The following is a 22,023-nucleotide window of genomic DNA, read 5'->3' on the forward strand; positions in this document are numbered from 1 at the left end:
ATCACTCCTGTGTTCCAATGGCACGTTGTGTTAACTAATCCAAGTTTATAATTTTAAAAGGTTAATTGGTCATTAGAAAACCTTCTGCAATTATGTTAGTAAAACTGTCCTTCTTTAGACTAGTTGAGTATCTGGAGCTTCAGTATTTGTGGGTTCGATTACAGGCTCAAAATGGCCAGAAACAAATAACTTTCTTCTGATACTCGTCAGTCTATTCTTGTTCTAAGAAATGAAGGCTATTCCATGTGAGAAATTGAAACTGAAGATCTCGTACAATGCTGTGTACTACTCCCTTCACAGAACAGCGAAAACTGGCTCTAACCAGAAAAGAAAGAGGAGTGGGAGGCCCCAGTGCACAACTGAGCAAGAGTACATTAGAGTGTCTAGTTTGAGAAATAGACGCCTCACAAGTCCTCAGCTGGCAGCTTCATTAAATAGTACCGCCAAAACACCAGTCTCAACGTCAACAGTGAAGAGGCAACTACGGGATGCTGGCCTTCTAGGCAGAGTTGCAAAGAAAAAGCCATATCTCAGACTGGCCAATAAAAAGAAAAGATTAAGATGGGCAAAAGAACACAGACACTTGACAGAGGCAAGTTTATTTTGCTGCTTTAATCAGAACAACAGTTTTCAGCTGTGCTAACATAATTGCAAAAGGGTTTTCTAGTGATCAATTTGCATTTTAAAATGATAAACTTGGATTAGCTAACACAACGTGCCATTGGAACACAAGAGTGATAGTTGCTGATAATGGGCCTCTGTGCGCATATGTAGATATTCCTTAAAAAGTCTGCCGTTTCCAGCTACAATAGTCATTTACAACATTAACAATGGTGGCCCCAGGACCAACTTTTGGAAACACATAGTGGAGCTCCGTGGCATGGTGGTGAATAAACTGCGCCCAACACAGCTGATCTAGTCGCCAGCTATATAATTATTTTTTTCCGATTTTTTTCTTCTCAGTTAGGTAATCTACAATGCATAGAGTTGAAGTCAGAAGTTTACATACACTTAGGTTGGAGTCATTAAAACTCGTTTTTCAACCACTCCACAAATTTCTTGTTAAACTATAGTTTTAGCAAGTCGGATATGACATCTACTTTGTGCATGACAAGTAATTTTTCCAACAATTGTTTACAGGCAGATTATTTCAGTTATAATTCACAGTATCACAATTCCAGTGGGTCAGAAGTTTACTTACACTAGGTTGACTGTGCCTTTAAACAGCATAGAAAATTCCAGAAAATGATGTCATGGCTTTAGAAGCTTCTGGTAGGCTAATTGACGTAATTTGAGTCAATTGGAGGTGTACCTGTGAATGTATTTCAAGGCCTACCTTCAAACTCAGTGCCTCTTTGCTTGACATCATGGGGAAATCAAAAGAAATCAGCCAAGACCTCAGAAATAAATTGTAGATATCCACAAGTCTGGTTCATCATTGGGAGCAATTTCCAAATGCCTGAAGGTACCACGTTCATCTGTACAAACAGTACTACGCAAGTATAAACACCATAAGACCACGCAACTGTCACACCGCTCAGGAAGGAGATGCGTTCTGTCTCCTAGAGATGAACGTACTTTGGTTCGAAAAGTAGAAATCAATCCCAGAACAACGGCAAAGGATCTTGTGAAGATGATTGAGGAAACAGGTACAAAAGTATCTATATCCACAGTAAAACGAGTCTTGTATTGACATAACCTGAAAGGCCGCTCAGCAAGGAAGAAGCCACTGCTCCAAAACTGCCATAAAAAAGCCAGACTACGGTTTGCAACTGGACATTGGGACAAAGAATGTACTTTTTGGAGAAATGTCCTCTGGTCTGATGAAACAGAAATAGAACTGTTTGGCCACAATGACCATCATTATGTTTGGAGAAAAAAGGGGGAGGCTTGCAAGCCGAAGAATACCATCCCAACTGTGAAGCACGGGGGTGGCAGCATCATGTTGTAGGGGTGCTTTGCTGCAGGAGGGACTGGTGCGCTTCACAAAATAGATGGCATCATGAGGAAGGAAAATTATGTGGATATATTGAAGCAACATCTCAAGACATCAGTCAGGAAGTTAAAGCATGGTCGCAAATGGGTCTTCCAAATGGACAATGACCCCAAGCATACTTCCAAAGTTGTGGCAAACTGGCTTAAGGACAACAAAGTCAAGGCCATCACAAAGACCTGACCTCAATCCTATAGGAAATGTGTGGGCAGAACTGAAAAAGCGTGTGTGAACAAGAAGGCCTACAAACCTGACTCAGTTACACCAGCTCTGTCAGGAGGAATGGGCCAAAATTCACCCACCTTATTGTGGGAAGCTTGTGGAAGGCTACCCGAAACGTTTGACCCAAGTTAAACAATTTAAAGGTAATGCTACCAAATACTAATTGAGTGTATGTAAACTTCTGACCCACTGGGAATGTGATGAACGAAATAAAAGCTGAAATAAATAATTCTCTATACTATTATTCTGACATTTCACACACTTAAAATAAAGTGGTGATCCTAACTGACTTAAGACAGGGAATTTTTACTAGGATTAAATGTCAGGAATTGTGAAAAAATGAGTTTAAATGTATTTGGCTAAGGTGTATGTAAACTTCCATCTTCAACTGTATATGAAAATCATATAGGTCTGGCAAAGGGGACAAGAAGTCCTGTTGGTGTCTACATCAAAATGTATGGTCTTATTATTAGTAGGCTTTACTTAAATGGTGAAAAAAGTTAACTGACAGCCTACCTATCCTTGCCTTTCTCATTTCTCTTACCTGTTTAGTGAGGTCAATTCCCTCCACATCATTCAAATAAAAACAGAAAATATTAACTTTATTTCCCGCCTTCCTTCATTTCTATTCCCTAAAATGACCTTGATAGCTCACAACAGTGAATGGCAATGAAGGGCTTCACAACATTACACACACACACACACACACACACACACACACACACACACACACACACACAGGCTGTGCAACTAAGCCTAGGGTGCCAATAATTTTGTCCATGCCATTTGTCTTTTTTCAAATTTATTTCACCTTTATTTTACCAGGTAGGCTAGTTGAGAACAAGTTCTCATTTACAACTGCGACCTGGCCAGGATAAAGCATAGCAGTGTGAACAGACAACACAGAGTTACATATGGAGTAAACAATTAACAAGTCACAGTGGTGGAAAAAGTACTCAATTGTGATACCTGAATACAAGTAAAACGTCAAAGTAAATGCTATACATCAAGTTCCTTATATTTATCAAACCAGACGGGATGATTTTCTTGTTTTTTATTTATTTACGGACAGACAGAGGCACACTCTCACACAGAGACATAATTTACAAACGCAGTATTTGTGTTGAGTGAGTCCACCAGATCAGAGGCAGTAGGAATTTATTTTATTTTACCTTTATTTTACTAGGCAAGTCAGTTAAGAACAAATTCTTATTTTCAATGACGGCCTAGGAACAGTGGGTTAACTGCCTGTTCAGGGGCAGAACGACAGATTTTGTACCTTGTCAGCTCTGGGATTTGAACTTGCAACCTTTCGGTTACTAGTCCAACGCCCACTAGGCTACCCTGCCGCCCCAGGAATGACAATGTGTTATATTGATAGGTGCTTGAATTGGACCATATTGCTGTCCTGCCTGAGCATTAGAAACGTAACGAGTACTTTTGGGTGTCAGGTAAAATGTATGAGAGTAAAGACTACATATTTTCTTTTGGAATGTAGTGGAGTAGAAGTTGTCAAAAATATAAATAGCAAAGTAAAGTTCTGATACCCCCCAAAACAACTTAAATATTAGTTCAAAGTATGTTTACTTAAGTCATTTACCCCACTGTTATTTTCAAAATAAAAATTCTAAACTTCAGTTTACAAAAATAAAATGGATTCGGCAATGCTGAAAATCCAATAACAAGGTGTAGAGACCAAAGTTTGGGATTTTTTTAATTTCAATTTATTTGAGAAGAAACAGGGAATTATTTAAGAAAAGTGCAAGGGTGCCAATATATTTGGCCACTACTGTAGAAATATCCTTACACCTTTGATTAAAATACCACACACCTTTGCTTTTACCACACAATTCATACTTTTTGCAAAAACTAAACTAGAGGCTATATGCCTCCACTTTTCTTTCTCACGTTTTATTTATTTAAAAAGTTACAAATAAGATTAGTCATAAGATTAGCAGTGTGGTTAAGGTTAGGGTTGAGATTAGGTTTAAAATCAGATATTAAGAAGAGAAATTGTAGAAATGTGCGGGGTTTATGACTTTGACTGTGGTAACCAGTGACGACCTCTTGGCATAGATAGTTACCTAACAGTCATAAGTAATATGCCTTTTCGTAATTATATTATTCCTAAACCATACCCGGGGAAGAGGCCAAACTCTTTGGCCATGACTTAAAGTAGTGGGACGGTTCTTCTCTACACCAATTCCAAGAGGGTTCCTAAAACCGTTGCACTCAAAAAAGCCGGGCTGCTCGTAGCCGGAGTGGCTTTTGGTTGAAGCAGAGACGAAGAGGAAGAGAGAGCCCAAAACCGTCTGAAGATTTGTCTCCCTCCACAGTAGGTGGTGTTTTTTCGCCGACTAAGGAACGAGTTTTTGTATGCAGGTCGATGAGAGAGTGTCGAATTTGGTCACCAAAAAATGTAAGGTTTATTTGCTACGTGAGGTTTATTTGATCGAATAGACGTTCCATAATGCATAATACGAGTGTACTGACAAAAGTAGGACACGTGACATCCTGGAAACTGAGAAAAAAACACTTAATTTCGGAGTTGTTTCGAGAATGCATATTCATGATTGAGGCAAGTAGCATAGCGTCTCTCTCCAATGAACACAGGAGGTTGACGTCAACAACCCTCATCGAATATTTAAGTTAAAGGCCCAACCGGGGTGTGGTATATGGCCCATATACCATGGCTAAGGGCTGTTCTTAGGCATGACTCAAAGCCGTGGTATATTAGCCATGCACCACAAACCCCGAGGTTCTTTATTGCTATCATAAACGTAATTAGGGCAGTAAAAATACATGTTTTGTCACACCCATTATATATGGTCTGATATACCACGGCGGTCAGCCAATCAGCATTCAGGGATCGAACCACACAGTTTATAATTCAAAATAGGTTACAATAATTAGATGTATCCACCAATCCAAAGAAAGGATAGGCGGGAGCTAAACGGTGCGCCGTGCCGCTTTGAGGTCAACGACTGCCATTATTCGGGCGGATAGACAAGTTTCTTGTCAGTATATCCATAATCTTTGCTTGAAGAGAACGTTGTCAGAGAGCAGACTTTCGAAAAGCTTCTGGACAGTGCGAGAGCCTTCACGGAACAGAAAGGGAAGAGAAAGCATGGCTTTAAACCTTACCATCAACAGTAGCAACCCTCCTTTAGGTAAGCGTGATAGTATTGTTTGCTAGGTAAAGCTAAAATATGGATAAGAATCTTTGGCTAGTAAAAGTAAGCTATCATGTGTCGCCTGACAATGAGGGTCCGTGATGACAGTTCATTATAGCTACTGAGAGCTAGCTAGACTTCTGTTGTCGTGACACAATGTCGAAACTATCGCCAGGAAATAAGTAATTATAGATATGTTGATATTTAATGTAGTAAATTGATCATCCTAGCTATAGTTAGATATTTTAAGTTCTTAATGCATGCTGTAACAATAGTCGTTGGAAATGTCAGCTAAATAAGTCACAACACAGCTAGCTAGCTTAATAATGAAGCTACGCTAGATGGGAAGTGAACCAGTATTTGGACCGACGATGAATATGACGAGATGATCTTTCTGCCCAGAATGCTTCTAGTCATCTAACCATTAGACAGCTCTGCAAGCGTTGACTTACTGTATGTCAACGCGTTCGTTACTCACCAAATACCTGCCCTGCCTGCAACTATCTTCATTTACTTTTGTTTCGCCCGGTACAGTACCTTAAAATATTCACACCCCTTGACCTTAACCACATTTTGTTGTTACAGCCGACATTTTTAAATGGATTACGTTTATATTTTGTCACTGATCTACACACGATACCCCATCATGTCAACGGGGAATTATATTTTAGAAATGTTTACAAAATAAAATAATGCAAAAATATATTGAATCTGTAAGTATTCAGCCCCTTTTATGGCAAGCCTAAATAACTTAATTAAGGAGTAAAAATGTCCTAACAAGTCAGATAAATTGTATGGACTAACTGTGTCCAATGGTGTGTAACATGATTTTCTTTTAATGACTACCCCATCTCTGTACCCCACACAAACACAGCAAAAAAAGAAAGGCCCTCACTGTCAACTGCGTTTATTTTCAGCAAACTTAACATGTGTAAATATTTGTAAGAACATAACAAGATTCAACAACTGAGACAAACTGAACAAGTTCCACAGACATGTGACGAACAGAAATGGAATAATGTGTCCCTGAACAAAGGGGTGTCAAAATCAAAGTAACAGTCAGTATCTGGTGTGGTCACCAGCTGCATTAAGTACTGCAGTGCATCTCCTCCTCGTGACTGCACCAGATTTGCCAGTTCTTGCTGTGAGATGTTACCCCACTCTTCGACCAAGGCACCTGCAAGTTCCCGGACATTTCTGGGGGGAATGGCCCTAGCCCTCACCTGCCGATCCAACAGGTCCCAGACGTGCTCAATGGGATTGAGATCCGGGCTTGTCGCTGGCCATGGCAGAACACTGACACTCCTGTCTTGCAGGAAATCACACACACAACGAGCAGTATGGCTGGTGGCATTGTCATGCTGTAGGGTCAGGTCAGGATGAGCCTGCAGGAAGGGTACCACATGAGGGAGGAGGATGTCTTCCTGTAACGCACAGCGTTGAGATTGCCTGCAATGACAACAAAGCAAAGTCCACTGATGCTGTGAATACTCTGCCCCAGACCACGACGGACCCGCCACCTCCAAATCGATCCCGCTCCAGAGTACAAGCCTCGGTGTAACTCTCATTCCTTCAATGATAAACACGAATCTGACCAACCGTGACTCGTCAGTGAAGAGCACATTTTGCCAGTCCTGTCTGGTCCAGTGACGGTGGGTTTGTACCCATAGGCGACATTGTTGCCGGTGATGTCTGGTGAGGACCTGCCTTACAACAGGCCTACAAGTCCTCAGTCCAGCCTCTCTCAGCCTATTGCGGACAGTCTGAGGACTGATGGAGGGATTGTGTGTACCTGGTGTAACTCTGGCAGCTGTTGTTGCCATCCTGTACCTGTCCCACAGGTGCGATGTTCAGATGTACTGTGCACGTGTTGTTACACGTGGTCTGTCACTGCGAGGACGATCAGCTGTCCGTCCTGTCTCCCTGTAGCGCTGTCTTAGGCGTCTCACAGTACAGACATGGCAATTTACTGCCCTGGCCACATCTGCAGTCCTCATGCCTCCTTGCAGCATGCCTAAGGCACATTCACGCAGATGAGCAGGGACCCTGGGCACCTTTCTTTTGGTGTTTTTCAGAGCCAGTTGAAAGGCCTCTTTAGTGTCCGAAGTTTTCATAATTGACCTTAATTGCCTACCGTCTGTAAGCTGTTAGTGTCTTAATGACCGTTCCACAGGTGCATGTTCATTAATTGTTTATGGTTCATTGAACAAGCATGGGAACCGTGTTCAAATCCTTTACAATGAAGATCTGTGAAGTTATTTTGATTTTTTTTACAAATTGTCTTTGAAAGACTGTCCTATCTTTTTTTTTTTTATGAGTTTACAAATATCTGTAAGGCCCTTCAAAGTCATGCCGGGAGTTTCAAGCACAGATTCAACCACACACACCAGAGAGGTTTTCTGACAGCTGGTGCAATTGAGTCAGGTTTGTGGGCCTACTTGCTCGCACATGCTTTTTCAGTTCTGCCCACAAACTTTCTATGGGATTGAGGTCAGGGCGTTGTGATGGCCACTTCAGTACCTTGACTTTGTTGTCCTGAAGCCATTTTGCCACAACTTTGGAAGCATGCTTTGGGTCTTGGTCCTTTTGGAAGACCCATTTGTGACCAAGCTTTAACTTCCTGACTGATTTCTTGAGATTTTGCTATAATATATCCACATTATTTTCCTGCCTCCTGATGATGCTGTCTATTTTGTCACGTGCAGCAAAGCACCCCCACCCCCACAACATGATGCTGCCACCCCCTTGCTTCACGGTTGGAATGGTGTTCTTCAGCTTGCAAGCCGCCCCGTTTTTCTCCAAACATAACATAACGATGGTCATTATGGACAAACAATAATATTTTTGTTTCATCAGACCAGAGGACATTTCTCCAAAAAGTACAATCTTTGTCCTCGTGTGCAGTTGCAAACCGTAGTCTGTTTTTTTATGGCGGTTTTGGAGCAGTGGCTTCTTCCTTGCTGAGCGGCCTTTCAGGTTATGTCGATATAGGAGTCGTTTTACTGTGGGTATCAATACTTTTCTACTGGTTTCCTCCAGCATCTCCATGAGGTCCTTTGCTGTTGTTCTGGGATTGATTTGCAGTTTTCACACCAAAGTATGTTAATCTCTAGGAGACAGAAAGTGTCTTCTTCCTGAGTGGTGTGACAGCTGCGTGGTCCTATGGTGTTTATACTTGCGTACTATTGTTTGTACAGATGAACGTGGTACCTTCAGGCATTTGGAAGTTGCTCCCAATGATGAACCAGACTTGTGGAGGTCTACAATTTATTTCTGAGGTCTTGGCTGATATCTTTTTATTTTCCCATGATGTCAAGCAAAGAGGCACTGAGTTTGAAGGTAGGCCTTGAAATACATCCACAGGTACACCTCCAATTGACTCAAATTATGTCAATTAGACTATAAGAAGCCTCTAAAGCAATGACATCATTTTCTGGAATTTTCTAAGCTGTTTAAAGACAGTCAACTTAGTGTATGTTAACTTCTGACCCACAGGAATTGTGATACAGTGAAATAATCTGTCGGTAAACAATTGTTGGAAAAATGAGTTATGCACAAAGTATATGTTTTAACTGACTTGCCAAAACTATAGTTTTAACAATACATTTGTGAAGTGGTTGAAACACATAGGTTGGAGTCATTAAAACTTGTTTATCTAAACTTCCGACTTCAACTGTAGGTACCTCAGTTGCATATTTGGTGAGTAAATGGCTATCTGGTTAATTAAAACATTTTGCGAAATGTTTCTTGCAAGGTCATAAGATGGCTGCATCTTAAGTCATTTTCGCACATGGTTCAAGATGATCCAGCCACCCTAATCATACCGCACCGCAAGCGATACCTGAGTACCAAGTCTTGGTCCAGAATGCTTCTTAACAGCTTCTACCCCCAAAGCCATGAGACTGCTAAATGAATGGCTATCTGGACTATTTGCACTGACTCCCCCTCCATTTTTACACTGCTGCTCCTAGCTGTTTTATTATCTATGTGTATGTGTTAAGTGACTATCTACATGTACAGTACCAGTCAAAAGTTTGGACACATCTACTCATAACAGAGTTAAAAATAAAAATGAATTCTACGTTGTAGAACAATAGTGAAGACATCAAGTATGTAAACACATGTGGAATCATGTACTAACCAAAAAAGCTTCACCTGGAATGCTATATTTTATGAGATTCTTCAAAGTATCCACCCTTTGCCTTGACAGCTTTGCACACTCTTGGCATTCTCTCAACCAGCTTCATGAGATAGTCACCTGGAATGAATTTCAATTGACAGATGTTTCTTGTTAAATGTTAATTTGTGGAGTTTCTTTCCTTCTTAATGCATTTGAGGCAATCAGTTGTGTTGTGACAAGGTAGGGGTGGTATACAGAAGATGGCCCTATTTGGTGAAATACCATATTATGGCAATAACAGCTCAAATTAGCAAAGAGAAACGACAGTCCATTACTTGACTGACATTCATGTCTTAAATCTGGAAAATTTCAAGAACTTTGACAGTTTCTTCAAGTGCAGTCGCAAAACCCACCAAGCGCTGTGATGAAACCGGCTCTCATGAGGACTGCCACAGGAAAGGAAGATCCAGAGTTACCTCTGCTGCAGAGGATAAGTTCATTAGAGTTACCAGTCTAAGAAATTGCAGCCCAAATAAATGCTTCAGAGTTCAAGTAACAGACACATCTCAACATCAACTGTTCAGAGGAGAATGCATGAATCAGACTTTCATGGTATAATTGCTGCAAAGAAACCACTACTAAAGGACGCCAATAAGAAGAGACTTTATTTTGCCAAGAAACGCAAGCAATGGACATTAGACCGGTGGAAATCTGTCCTTTGGTCTGATGAGTCCAAATGTGAGATTTTTGGTGTGGGCCCGCTTTGCTGGTGACACTGTCAGTGATTTAAAAAAAATAATAATAATAAATTGAAATCAAGGCACACTTAACCAGCATGGCTACCACAGCATTCTTCAGTGATTCGCCAGTCCCATTAAGCACAAACCAGATAGGATATCATTTGTTTTTCAACAGAAAATGACCCAAAACATACCTTTAGGCTGTGTAAGGGCTATTTGACCAAGGAGAGGGATGATGCTGCATCAGATGACATGGCCTCCACATCGCCTGACCTCAACCCAATTGAGATGGTTTGGGATGAGTTGGACCGCAGAGTGAAGGAAAAGCAGCCAACAAGTGCTCAGCATATGTGGGAACTCCTTCAAGACTGTTGGAAAAGCATTCCAGGTGAAGCATTTTTGTTTACTACATGATTCCATATGTGTTATCATAGTTTGTCTTCACTAGTATTCTACAATGTATAAAAAATAAATACCCCTGAATCTTATTTAATTTTTTCCTTTATTTAACTAGGCAAGTCAGTTAAGAACAAATTCTTATTTTCAATGACGGCCTAGGAACAGTGGGTTTAACTGCCTGTTCAGGGGCAGAACGACAGATTTGTACCTTGTCAGCTCAGGGATTCGAACTTGCAACCTTTCGGTTACTAGTCCAACGCTCTAACCACTAAGCTACCCTGAGTAGGTGTGTCCAAATTTTTGACTGTTACTGTACATATTACATCAATTACCTTAACTAACCTGTGGCCCCACACATTGACTCGTTACCTACCCCCCTGTATATAGCCTCGTTACTCTTTTTTTAACATTAAAAAAAATGTTTTACTTGGTAAATATTTTCTTAATGTTGGTTAAGCTTGTAAGTAACCATTTCACGGTAAGGTCTACTACACTTGTTGTATTCGCATGTAACAAATGACATTTAATTTGAGTCTATATTTTTCTTTGGATAGTTGCTGTCATGGCGTTTGCAATAATAACTTGCTGATGCAAACGACATAAGAGACCAGCTGGAATTACTTGAACTGGTTTATGCATTCCAATCAGAATTTATCATTGGCCTGTTGATGGGAAGTTATTCACAGTTCAAAGCTGTTGAGTACACAACTGAGAAACCACTCTTGTGACTTTTGTCACAGAACAATTTTGGCAAGTTTCTTAAGTACGCATACTAGCTAGTCTAAAATGCCAAACACAAGCATTCTGGATGATATCATAATCATGTTTGTTTCCAACATTTAGGGTTGTTTTTCATCAACAAGTCAGTTCTGCTTTGTGTTTTGTTTCCTTGCCTTGATACTAACGAGGATCGTGATACTGGTATCATCCCGGCCCTAGTTGACAGACATTTGTCAATTAGACCGACCGCCTCAATTCGGTCTTATGTTGCAACATTTGAAATCATGTTTTTTTTACTTTTTTTTTTTTACATTGGGTAAAAGTAGATTCAGATCAACAAAATGGTATATCAAACACTGCAGTTGAGGAACAGTGGGAAAGTAATTCTGATTTGAAAAGTAATTAACTTGTAACCCTCCTTTTGATAAAATGGCTTTGAATGTTTTGGTACGCCTACTGGAGAGCTCTTTGTCTACACCTATTGTCATAGCTAGCCACCATGCATGTAACGCTGGAGTATGAATCTGCAGGTAGGTAAAGCTAACCAACTAGGTTCAGTGTTAACTAGCTAACAGTACGCTTTAACTTGCAAGGAAAACAACTTTCTGACAAAATTAGAAACTCATAATATCTGAAAATGTAGTTAGACTCTTACCCATACACATGGATGAATACTTCACAGCAGCGTGTCTTTTCTGGGCAGCAATGTTGAGCGCAGTAGCAGTAGCAACACTTCTGCAGTTTTCCATGGCTAATGTTATATTTTTCAAAAAAGCTGCAGTAGCAAGGATTGTCTACACATACTGAGCAGCTAATGTTATAGACAGGGTTGCCAACTAATTTTCAGGGTAAGTTGCTCGAGACAGGTTGATTTGTTGCTAAATTACGTTGTGATGTCATTGCGTGACAATGTAAACTGCGTCATTACGTAGAATACACAATAACTTTACTCAAATTGACTGGTCATCTCTGCAAAAAAATATGATTTGACATTTGTTCAGGTACAGACAGCGACTCTTTTCTGTACTTCTGTACAATTTTGATTGAGACATGTTGATTCATGTTCTGTTCAAGATCGAACATTCATGACCAACTATATTCATTGGGTTTGGCTCGTCGAACCAGTACTACTGCTGCTGTCAGCCAACAATGATTTGCAATTTGCTGAAATTGCTGCTGGCCTGCTGCTGCCTGTGCACGACCTGAGCGGCTGCTGCTGACTTCACTCACAATGCACTTTCTCAGCCAGGCATGTGACTGAGTGTGTGACAGAGAAAATAGTTTTTGTGTCATTTAGAGGGAAAATGCTTGCATTTTAGCATTTGAGTCACTTTTCAAAAGTTGCTAAAATTGTTGCCAGGGTAGTCTGAAAAGTTGCCTAATCTAGCAACAAAATTGCTAAATTTGCATCACTGGTTATAGACCGAAGCGCGCTACATGGCAGACCAATCCGATCTCATCTCTAGGCATGTCCAGCCTATCCATTATCCTATCCATTGTCTGGCACACAACAATGTGAGAACATAACATTTTGTGTGTTTTGGAACTTGTTTAGTCTCTGGGGTGCCCCCTGGTTAGTTGGTAACTAAGGGTTATGAAATCAACACACACACACACACACTTTCCACTTTATATTTAGGGCACTCTGTCAAGTAATGGATGCGTGATAGGACTGGTGAGGTCTTTAGTTTCCAATTACATTGTGATTACTTTCTTTGCCTGCAGGGGCGCTGTTGGCAGCCGAGCATGTGAAGGGCAGCGTGAACTTGTCTGTGGATGAGGGCAAAGACAACAAGCTCCGTGTCTCAGAGTGAGTACACAACTACCACAACACCTAGCAATGGTTTTTTCTTCACAAATGTTCTCGTGACAATGTGTCATTGATGTGTGAAGAGAGAGTAAAGGATTTGTTACATTTTACGTTTAGCTACTTGACACTGTTTAGTGTTTTTTGCCGAAGTACCAATAGTGACTAGGCTTATATAAGGACGTTTTCTAAGACACTGACTGTGCAATAATCAAGCGTTTTGTCTGGCTGACAGTGGTTATTCTCCCCCTCTCTCCCTCAGGTCAGTGCAGTTCAGCGACGTGAACTCCATCACTCGCTACCTTGCCCGTGTGACTCCCACTCTGAGCTTGTACGGCTCCAACATGCTGGAACAAACTGAGGTGATAGACTAGCACTGCCACACTGATTCCCAAGTGCTTGGGCTTGCCCAAAATTTACCCAGCATTATTAGCTCTCGCTGTGTTATGGCTACTCAACTCAGAGCTTGGAGGCCCCACTAAATACATTTTTATATATTTTTTTTAACCCCCTTTTTCTCCTTAATTTTCATATCCAATTGGTAATCCCGTACGGACTCAGGAGAGGCGAAGGTCCTCAAACAGAACCCTGCCAAGCCGCACTGCTTCTTGACACAATGCACACTTAACCTAGAAGCCAGCCACACCAATGTGTCGGAGGAAACGCCGTACACCTGGCGACCATGTCAGCGTGCATGCGCCCGGCCCGCCACAGGAATTACTAGAGCCCGATGGGACATGGACATCCCTGCCGGCCTAACCCAGACGACGCTGGGCCAATTGTACGTCGCCTCATGAATCTCCCAGTCGCGGCCGGCTGAGACACAGCTTGATATCAAACAAGGATCTGTAGTAATGCAGTGTCTTAGACCGCTGCACCACTCGGGAGGCCCTCACTAAATTAATTCAGCCATTCACTGCTATTTAATGGATCAACTTATTATTACTTGAGCGTTATCAGTTGCGATTTTTTATTTATTTTTACCTTTATTTAACTAGGCAAGTCAGTTAAGAACAAATTCTTATTTTCAATGACGGCCTAGGAACAGTGGGTTAACTGCCTGTTCAGGGGCAGACCTTGTCAGCTCGGGGGTTTGAACTTGCAACCTTCCGGTTACTAGTCCAACGCTCTAACCACTAGGCTACCCTGCCGCGATGCAGCTATATCCAAGGCATTTCAGATTGTGTGCCATTCGGTCCCCTCCTCCTTACTATTGCTCAACCGGTCTACTTTTCAATACCCTCCCCTTCATCCCCTCTGTCTCTCTCCAGGTGGACCACTGGATGGAGTTCAGTACGCGGCGCGTGTGTGGCCAGTCGGGCCTAGCTACGGCCCTGGGGGAGCTGGACATGGCCTTGGCTCTGCGCACATTCCTGGTGGGCCACAGCCTGACTCTGGCCGACCTGTGTGTGTGGGCCGCGCTCAAAGGTCAGTCAGTCCCAGTGATTCAGCTGACCCTAGCAGGCGTCTAACTATATAACCAAAGATGGATGGGGTGTTGTCTTGTCTCTGACTATGATTCAATAATATGACATGCAATTTTATCAAATTGATTACCTAACGTTTAATTGATTACGTGATTGAATTAAACAAAGCAACAATTAAACCATTAATAACCTGGGGCACCACGGAAGCATTAAGTTATATAATTTATATAGTGGTTATCTCCTGAATCCACTCTCTTAAAGATATGAATATCTTTTATATCAATAGCAGTTAATTATTAATCGTCACCTCGATTGGTCTCATTCTGATTGTCGTAAGTACTTGGTTATCTGCACGAACCCTGGCTAAGAAGTTGAATCAGCAATACACAAATTGGCTCAATTATTTATTCACTAAATACCAAAATAATCACACAGAATTACACAGATCTTCATTGTAAAGGGTTTAAACACTGTTTTCCATGATTGTTCAATGAACCATAAACAATTAATGAACATGCACCTGTGGAACGGTCATTAAGACACTAACAGCTTAGACGGTTGGCAATTAAGGTGACAGTTATGAAAACTTGGGACACTAAAGAGGCCTTTCTAGTTACTCTGAAAAACACCAAAAGAAAGATGCCCAGGGTCCCTGCTCATCTGCGTGAACGCGCCTTAGGCATGCTGCAAGGAGGCATAAGGACTGCAGATGTGGCCAGGGTAAAAAATTGCAATGTCCGTACTGTGAGACGCCTAAGACAGCGCTACAGGGAGACAGGACGGACAGCTGATCGTCCTCGCAGTGACAGACCACGTGTAACAACACTTGCACAGGATCGGTACATCTGAACATCACACCTGCAGGACAGATACAGGATGGAAACAACAGCTGCCCGAGTTACACCAGGAACGCACAATCCCTCCATCAGTGCTCAGACTGTCCGCAATAGGCTGAGAGAGGCTGGACTGAGGGCTTGTAGGCCTGTTGTAAGGCAGATCCTCACCAGACATCACCGGCAAGAATGTCGCCTATGGGCACAAACCCACCATCGCTGGACCAGACAGGACTGGCAAAATGTGCTCTTCACTGACGAGTGGCGGGTTTCAAATAAAATGTTATTTGTCACATACACATGGTTAGCAGATGTTAATGCGAGTGTAGCGAAATGTGCTTGTGCTTCTAGTTCCGACAATGCAGTAATAACCAACGAGTAATCTAGCTAACAATTCCAAAACTACTACCTTATACACATAAGTGTAAAGGGATAAAGAATATGTACATAAAGATATATGAATGAGTGATGGTACAGAGCGGCATAGGCAAGATGCAGTAGATGGTATCGAGTACAGTATATACATATGAGATGAGTATGTAAACAAAGTGGCATAGTTTAAAGTGGCTAGTGATACATGTATTACATAAAGATGCAGTAGATGATATAGAGTACAGTGTATACATATGAGATAAATAATGTAGGGTATGTAAACATTATATTAAGTAGCATTGTTTAAAGTGGCTAGTGATATATTTTACATCAATTACCATTATTAAAGTGGCTGGAGTTGAGTCAGTGTGTTGGCAGCAGCCACTCAATGTTAGTGGTGGCTGTTTAACAGTCTGATGGCCTTGAGATAGAAGCTTTTTTTCAGTCTCTCGGTCCCAGCTTTGATGCACCTGTACTGACCTCGCCTTCTGGACGATAGCGGGGTGAACAGGCAGTGGCTCGGGTGGTTGTTGTCCTTGATGATCTTTATGGCCTTCCTGTAACATCGGGTGGTGTAGGTGTCCTGGAGGGCAGGTAGTTTGCCCCCGGTGATGCGTTGTGCAGACCTCACTACCCTCTGGAGAGCCTTACAGTTGTGGGCGGAGCAGTTGCCGTACCAGGCGGTGATACAGCCCGACAGGATGCTCTCGATTGTGCATCTGTAGAAGTTTGTGAGTGCTTTTGGTGACGAGCCGAATTTCTTCAGCCTCCTGAGGTTGAAGAGGCGCTGCTGCGCCTTCTTCACAATGCTGTCTGTGTGGGTGGACCAATTCAGTTTGTCTGTGATGTGTACACCGAGGAACTTAAAACTACTACCCTCTCCACTACTGTTCCATCGATGTGGATAGGGGGTGTTCCCGCTGTTTCCTGAAGTCCACAATCATCTCCTTAGTTTTGTTGACATGGGGTGTGAGGTTATTTTCCTGACACCACACTCCGAGGGCCCTCACCTCCTCCCTGTAGGCCGTCTCGTCGTTGTTGGTAATCAAGCCTACCACTGTTGTGTCGTCTGCAAACTTGATGATTGAGTTGGAGGCGTGCATGGCCACGCAGTCGTGGATGAACAGGGAGTACAGGAGAGTGCTCAGAAGGGCACCCTTGTGGGGCCCCAGTGTTGAGGATTAGCGGGGTGGAGATGTTGTTACCTACCCTCACCACCTGGGGGTGGCCCGTCAGGAAGTCCAGTACCCAGTTGCACAGGGTGGGGTCGAGACCCAGGGTCTCGTGCTTGATGATGAGTTTGGAGGGTACTATGGTGTTAAATGCTGAGCTGTAGTCGATGAACAGCATTCTCACATAGGTATTCCTCTTGTCCAGATGGGTTAGGGCAGTGTGCAGTGTGGTTGAGATTGCATCGTCTGTGGACCTATTTGGGCGGTAAGCAAATTGGAGTGGGTCTAGGGTGTGAGGTAGGGTGGAGGTGATATGGTCCTTGACTAGTCTCTCAAAGCACTTCATGATGACTGAAGTGAGTGCTACGGGGCGGTAGTCGTTTAGCTCAGTTACCTTAGCTTTCTTGGGAACAGGAACAATGGTGGCCCTCTTGAAGCATGTGGGAACAGCAGACTGGGATAGGGATTGATTGAATATGTCCGTAAACACACCAGCCAGCTGGTCTGCGCATGCTCTGATGGCGCAGCTTTGGATTCCGTCTGGGCCTGCAGCCTTGCGAGGGTTAACACGTATAAATGTTTTACTCACCTCGGCTGCAGTGAAGGAGAGTCCGCATGTTTTGGTTGCGGGCCCTGTCAGTGGCACTGTATTGTTCTCAAAGCGGGCAAAAAAGTTACTTAGTCTGCCTGGGAGCAAGGCATCCTGGTCTGTGACTGGGCTGGTTTTCTTTTTGTAATCCGTGATTGACTGTAGACCCTGCCACATACCTCTTGTGTCTGAGCCGTTGAATTGTCATTCTACTTAGTCTCTATACTGACGCTTAGCTTGTTTGATTGCCTTGCGGAGGGAATAGCTACACTGTTTGTATTCGGTCATGTTTCCGGTCACCCGGTTTGTCTCACCAGGAGTGATGGTCGGATTTGCGTTTATCATTGAAGGAATGAGCGTTACACTGAGGCCTGTACTCTGGAGCGGGATCGATTTGGAGGTGGAGGTTCCATCGTGGTCTGGGTCGGTGTGTCACAGCATCATCGGACTGAGCTTGTTGTCATTGCAGGCAATGACGCTGTGCGTTACAGGGAAGACAATCTCCTCCCAATCTCCTCCCTCATGTGGTACCCTTTCTGCAGGCTCATCCTGACATGATCCTCCAGCATGACAATGCCACCAGCCATACTGCTCGTTGTGTGTGTGATTTCCTGCAAGACAGGAGTGTCAGTGTTCTGCCGTGGCCAGCGACGAGCCCGGATCTCAATCGCATTGAGCACGTCTGGAACCTGTTGGATCGGCGGGTGAGGTCGAGGGCCATTCCCCCCAGAAATGTCCGGCAACTTGTAGGTGCCTTGGTGGAAGAGTGGGGTAACCTCTCACAGCAAGAACTGGCAAATCTGGTGCATTCCATGAGGAGTGCAGTACTTAATGCAGCTGGTGGCCACACCAGATACTGACTGTTACTTTGATTTTGACCCCCCTTTGTTCAGGGACACATTATTCCATTTCTGTTCGTCACATGTCTGTGGAACTTGTTCAGTTTGTCTGTTGAATCATACAAATATTTACACTTGTTAAGTTTGCTGAAAATAAACGCAGTTGACAGTGAGGACGTTTCAATTTTCTTGCTGAGTTTGATCTGTCCTGTCATGAAAAGCCCCTAGTGGGTTAACCCAATATGATGGCTGGTTACGCAAAGGAAGGGGGTTGGGTTTCAATGAAAGAGCGTAAATACAGAATCTTAAGCATTCTAATAACTGCCCATTCGGAAAAGGAAAATGCAATATATATGTTTACTCTATTCTGCGCTTCGATAGATGGGTCGAAGATTGAAGACTGGTTTTCCCAGCATTGTCCTTTTTGAAGAATCTTTCTGGTCGTAATGTTGTAGAGCGGATCCGTTAATGTACCTTGTTGTTATTAGGAGATTCTGTCCTTTCTTAGGCCATGTTGAATTATCAGCTCCAGCTGTAAGCGTACGTCTAGGAGGTATCACTTCTTCTTTAGGGAATAATCATTCAAAGTTCATACCAAGTTGCCACAATCAGCTCTCGCTGTATTCTAGTTGAAATGAACCATTTCTGCATGGTGATTGTCAGCTCCACGTTGAAATTCGCCCTTTTAAACGTATGAACACCAGTCCTCATGTCATTGGGAACTGAGGTTGACTTCTGTCAACGAGCTTTTGTACTGGGGGAGAGAAGGGTGTGTTTCATTGTTCTCAACCAATGTCTGTTCACTTGGGCGTGGCCACTGAGTGAGCATAAGTTTACTTATGAAAACAATTCTCTCATTTAGAAGCTAAAATCACTTTTCATCTCCTCCCAAATAGTTTCATATTTAAATTGCACAATTCCATGTGAATCTGCTAACTAGAATGTGTTGATTTTCCAAGATACAATTTGTCCCCATATCATCATATATAATGTTCCAGACAACAACTGATCTGACATCGTATTCTTTAAGTACCAACGGACACTTTCAACTGGTTGAGAAAGGGAAATATTGTTCCATTCTCCAACCTTGTGATGATACCGTACTTTCTCTGTGGTAACACAGGGTTTTCCAATAGTCCATTCTGTAGAGTGGCGAGAAAAGGGGGAAAGGTTATTTATGGGGGTCATAAACCTCACCCAACAGGGCAACGTCATGACAGGGTAGACAGTCGTACATAATAGCGCAGGCAAATGTATATCTAAAAACTAAACTATTTAGGTGCACCTTGTACTAAATGTACAGAGCTATATTGATAACATCTATCTGATGTTGAGGGGTCGAGGCTAGGCATTGATCTTGGACTTGACAGTTGTATGTTCTTGCCCTCTCTCTTTCTCTCTCACACATTCACACGTGTGTCTGTACAGGTAGCAACGAGTGGCAGTCAATCCAGAAGCAGGGGGGCGCGTTCTCTCACGTGGCTCGCTGGTTTTCCTTCCTGGGCTCCCAGGTACCCTTTACTGCAGTGGGCAACAAGTATGCCAACAGCAAGGCCCCTCGCATGTCCGATGTAAGTAACCTTTGGCAGTTGTGTTAACTCGCTGTATGTCTCCTCTTTGCATTGGAAATAATGGATTTCTGTCTGTAAATCCAATGTAAAGAGTGGAGTCCTACCTTGAAATCTGCACACTTCACACAAACTTACACTTAAATCAGCCATGCATGCATTCCCAAATCCCTCTGACTTTATCCTCCTTTCTCTGTCCCTACTCTCTGAGGAACAGGAGAAGAAGCAGGACTTGGGCAAGTTTGTGGAATTGCCGGGAGCCGAGATGGGAAAAGTGGTGGTTCGCTTCCCCCCTGAGGCCAGCGGGTGAGTGTCACCACTTGGCACAAAAACAACAGTGTTGTGTTCATTAGGAACAAACAGCAGAATGTATTTTTAACATTTAAAAGGGGAAATGAATAGCTGTTACTTGTATTAATATGTCTATTCCTCTCTCTCAGGTACCTGCACATTGGCCACGCCAAGGCTGCCCTGCTCAACCAGCACTACCAGGTGACATTCAAGGGCAAGCTTATCATGCGCTTTGACGACACCAACCCCGAGAAGGAGAAGGAGGACTTTGAGAAGGTATTCCCCCAAATGTCCCTTTTATTTTATTTTGGTTAGCTAAATTGTTTCATATCAGTTATTTTCTCTTGATTTATAAACCATCAAGTGTGAAAATACTGTCTTCATGCACGTTGAAGAATTGCTTACACATTGAGGCAATATAACGAGAGAAATAAAATACCACGTTAGTTACAACGCATTTGGGAAAATCTCCATGCTGATACAGGGTGGTATTTACGGTTGGGCGATATTACGATAGCATCGGTGATGATTGACTGTGTCTTTGATGGTGACAACATCGATGTGACAGGTGACCATTTAGTGTTTATCCTATTTGAACTTGAATTGGTCTGCACAGTAAAGAACGGAGTCTCGTAGTGCAGGGCAGCAGACAAAGGCTATAGCTAATAGAAATAGGAAAATTACTATTTCAATAAATATGTTATAGGCTAGAGAACGCAAGAGAGGAATCTAGGCCAGACGGAGCGGAGAAATCCACCAAAGCGGCACAAAATGTCCAGTCAGAAAATATATTTTTTCCCCGCTGTCTGATGCATTATCAGTCGTAGACTATATCCTAAACCTAACCTAATATTTTTTTTATTATAATGGACACTCCTTAACCTGTTGCGTCGAGCAATCCCGTATCCGGAAGCGTAATTATAGCCTCAAGCTCATTACCATAACGCAACGTTAACTATTCATGAAAATCGCAAATTAAATAAATATATTGGCTCACAAGCTTAGCCTTTTGTTAACAACACTGTCATCTCAGATTTTCAAAATATGCTTTTCAACCAAAGCTACACAAGCATTTGTGTAAGAGTATTGATAGCTAGCATAGCATTAAGCCTAACATTCAGCAGGCAACATTTTCACAAAAACAAGAAAAGCATTCAAATAAAATCATTTACCTTTGAAGAACTTCGGATGTTTTCAATGAGGAGACTGTTATATAGCAAATGTTCAGTTTTTCCAAAAATATTATTTGTGTACGAGAAATCGCTCCGTTTTATTCATCACGTTTGGCTAAGGAAAAAAAACAAATTCAGTCATTACAACGCCAAACTTTTTTCCAAATTAACTCCATAATATCGACAGAAACATGGCAAACGTTTTTTAAAATCAATCCTCAAGGTGTTTTTCACATATCTATTTGATGATAAGTCATTCCTGGCAGTTTGGTTTCTCCTCTGAACCACATGGTAAAATGCACGCAGCTGGAGATTGCGCAATAATTGCAACGGAGGGCACCAAGCGGGGCACCTGGTAAATGTAGTCTCTTATGGTCAATCTTCCAATGATATGCCTACAAATACGTCACAATGCTGCAGACACCTTGGGGAAACGACAAAATTGCAGGCTCATTCCTTGCGCATTCACAGCCATATAAGGAGACATTGGAACAAAGTGCATTCAAAATCTGGGGCATTTCCTGTTTGAAATTTCATCTTGGTTTCGCTTGTAGCATCAGTTCTGTGGCACTCACAGATAATATCT

The 22,023-nt window shown here is 42.4% G+C and overlaps 1 protein-coding gene across 5 annotated transcripts in view; it reads left to right on the forward strand.

Moving 5' to 3' along the window:
• Window positions 1–4,506: 4,506 nt before the first annotated feature.
• LOC115102809 (bifunctional glutamate/proline--tRNA ligase-like) overlaps window positions 4,507–22,023 on the forward strand; it is a 61,606-nt gene continuing 44,089 nt past the window's right edge. For 2 of the 5 annotated variants that reach the window (XR_010461711.1, XR_010461712.1), the window contains exons 1-7: window positions 5,150–5,385; window positions 13,093–13,177; window positions 13,437–13,536; window positions 14,446–14,602; window positions 19,835–19,977; window positions 20,192–20,280; window positions 20,415–20,541. Coding sequence is in view for 2 of the 5 variants with exons in the window: in XM_065012886.1 (XP_064868958.1) it covers window positions 4,592–4,634; window positions 13,093–13,177; window positions 13,437–13,536; window positions 14,446–14,602; window positions 19,835–19,977; window positions 20,192–20,280; window positions 20,415–20,541 (744 nt within the window). In the remaining 3 variants the exon portion in view is untranslated. Of the gene's footprint in view, window positions 4,635–5,149; window positions 5,386–13,092; window positions 13,178–13,436; window positions 13,537–14,445; window positions 14,603–19,834; window positions 19,978–20,191; window positions 20,281–20,414; window positions 20,542–22,023 lie in introns of those variants that run through there. The other 3 variants (XM_065012886.1, XR_010461710.1, XM_029623119.2) reach the window with 3 other exon arrangements.

This window comes from Oncorhynchus nerka, linkage group LG28, assembly GCF_034236695.1.
Source record: "Oncorhynchus nerka isolate Pitt River linkage group LG28, Oner_Uvic_2.0, whole genome shotgun sequence".
Lineage (NCBI taxonomy): Eukaryota > Metazoa > Chordata > Actinopteri > Salmoniformes > Salmonidae > Oncorhynchus > Oncorhynchus nerka.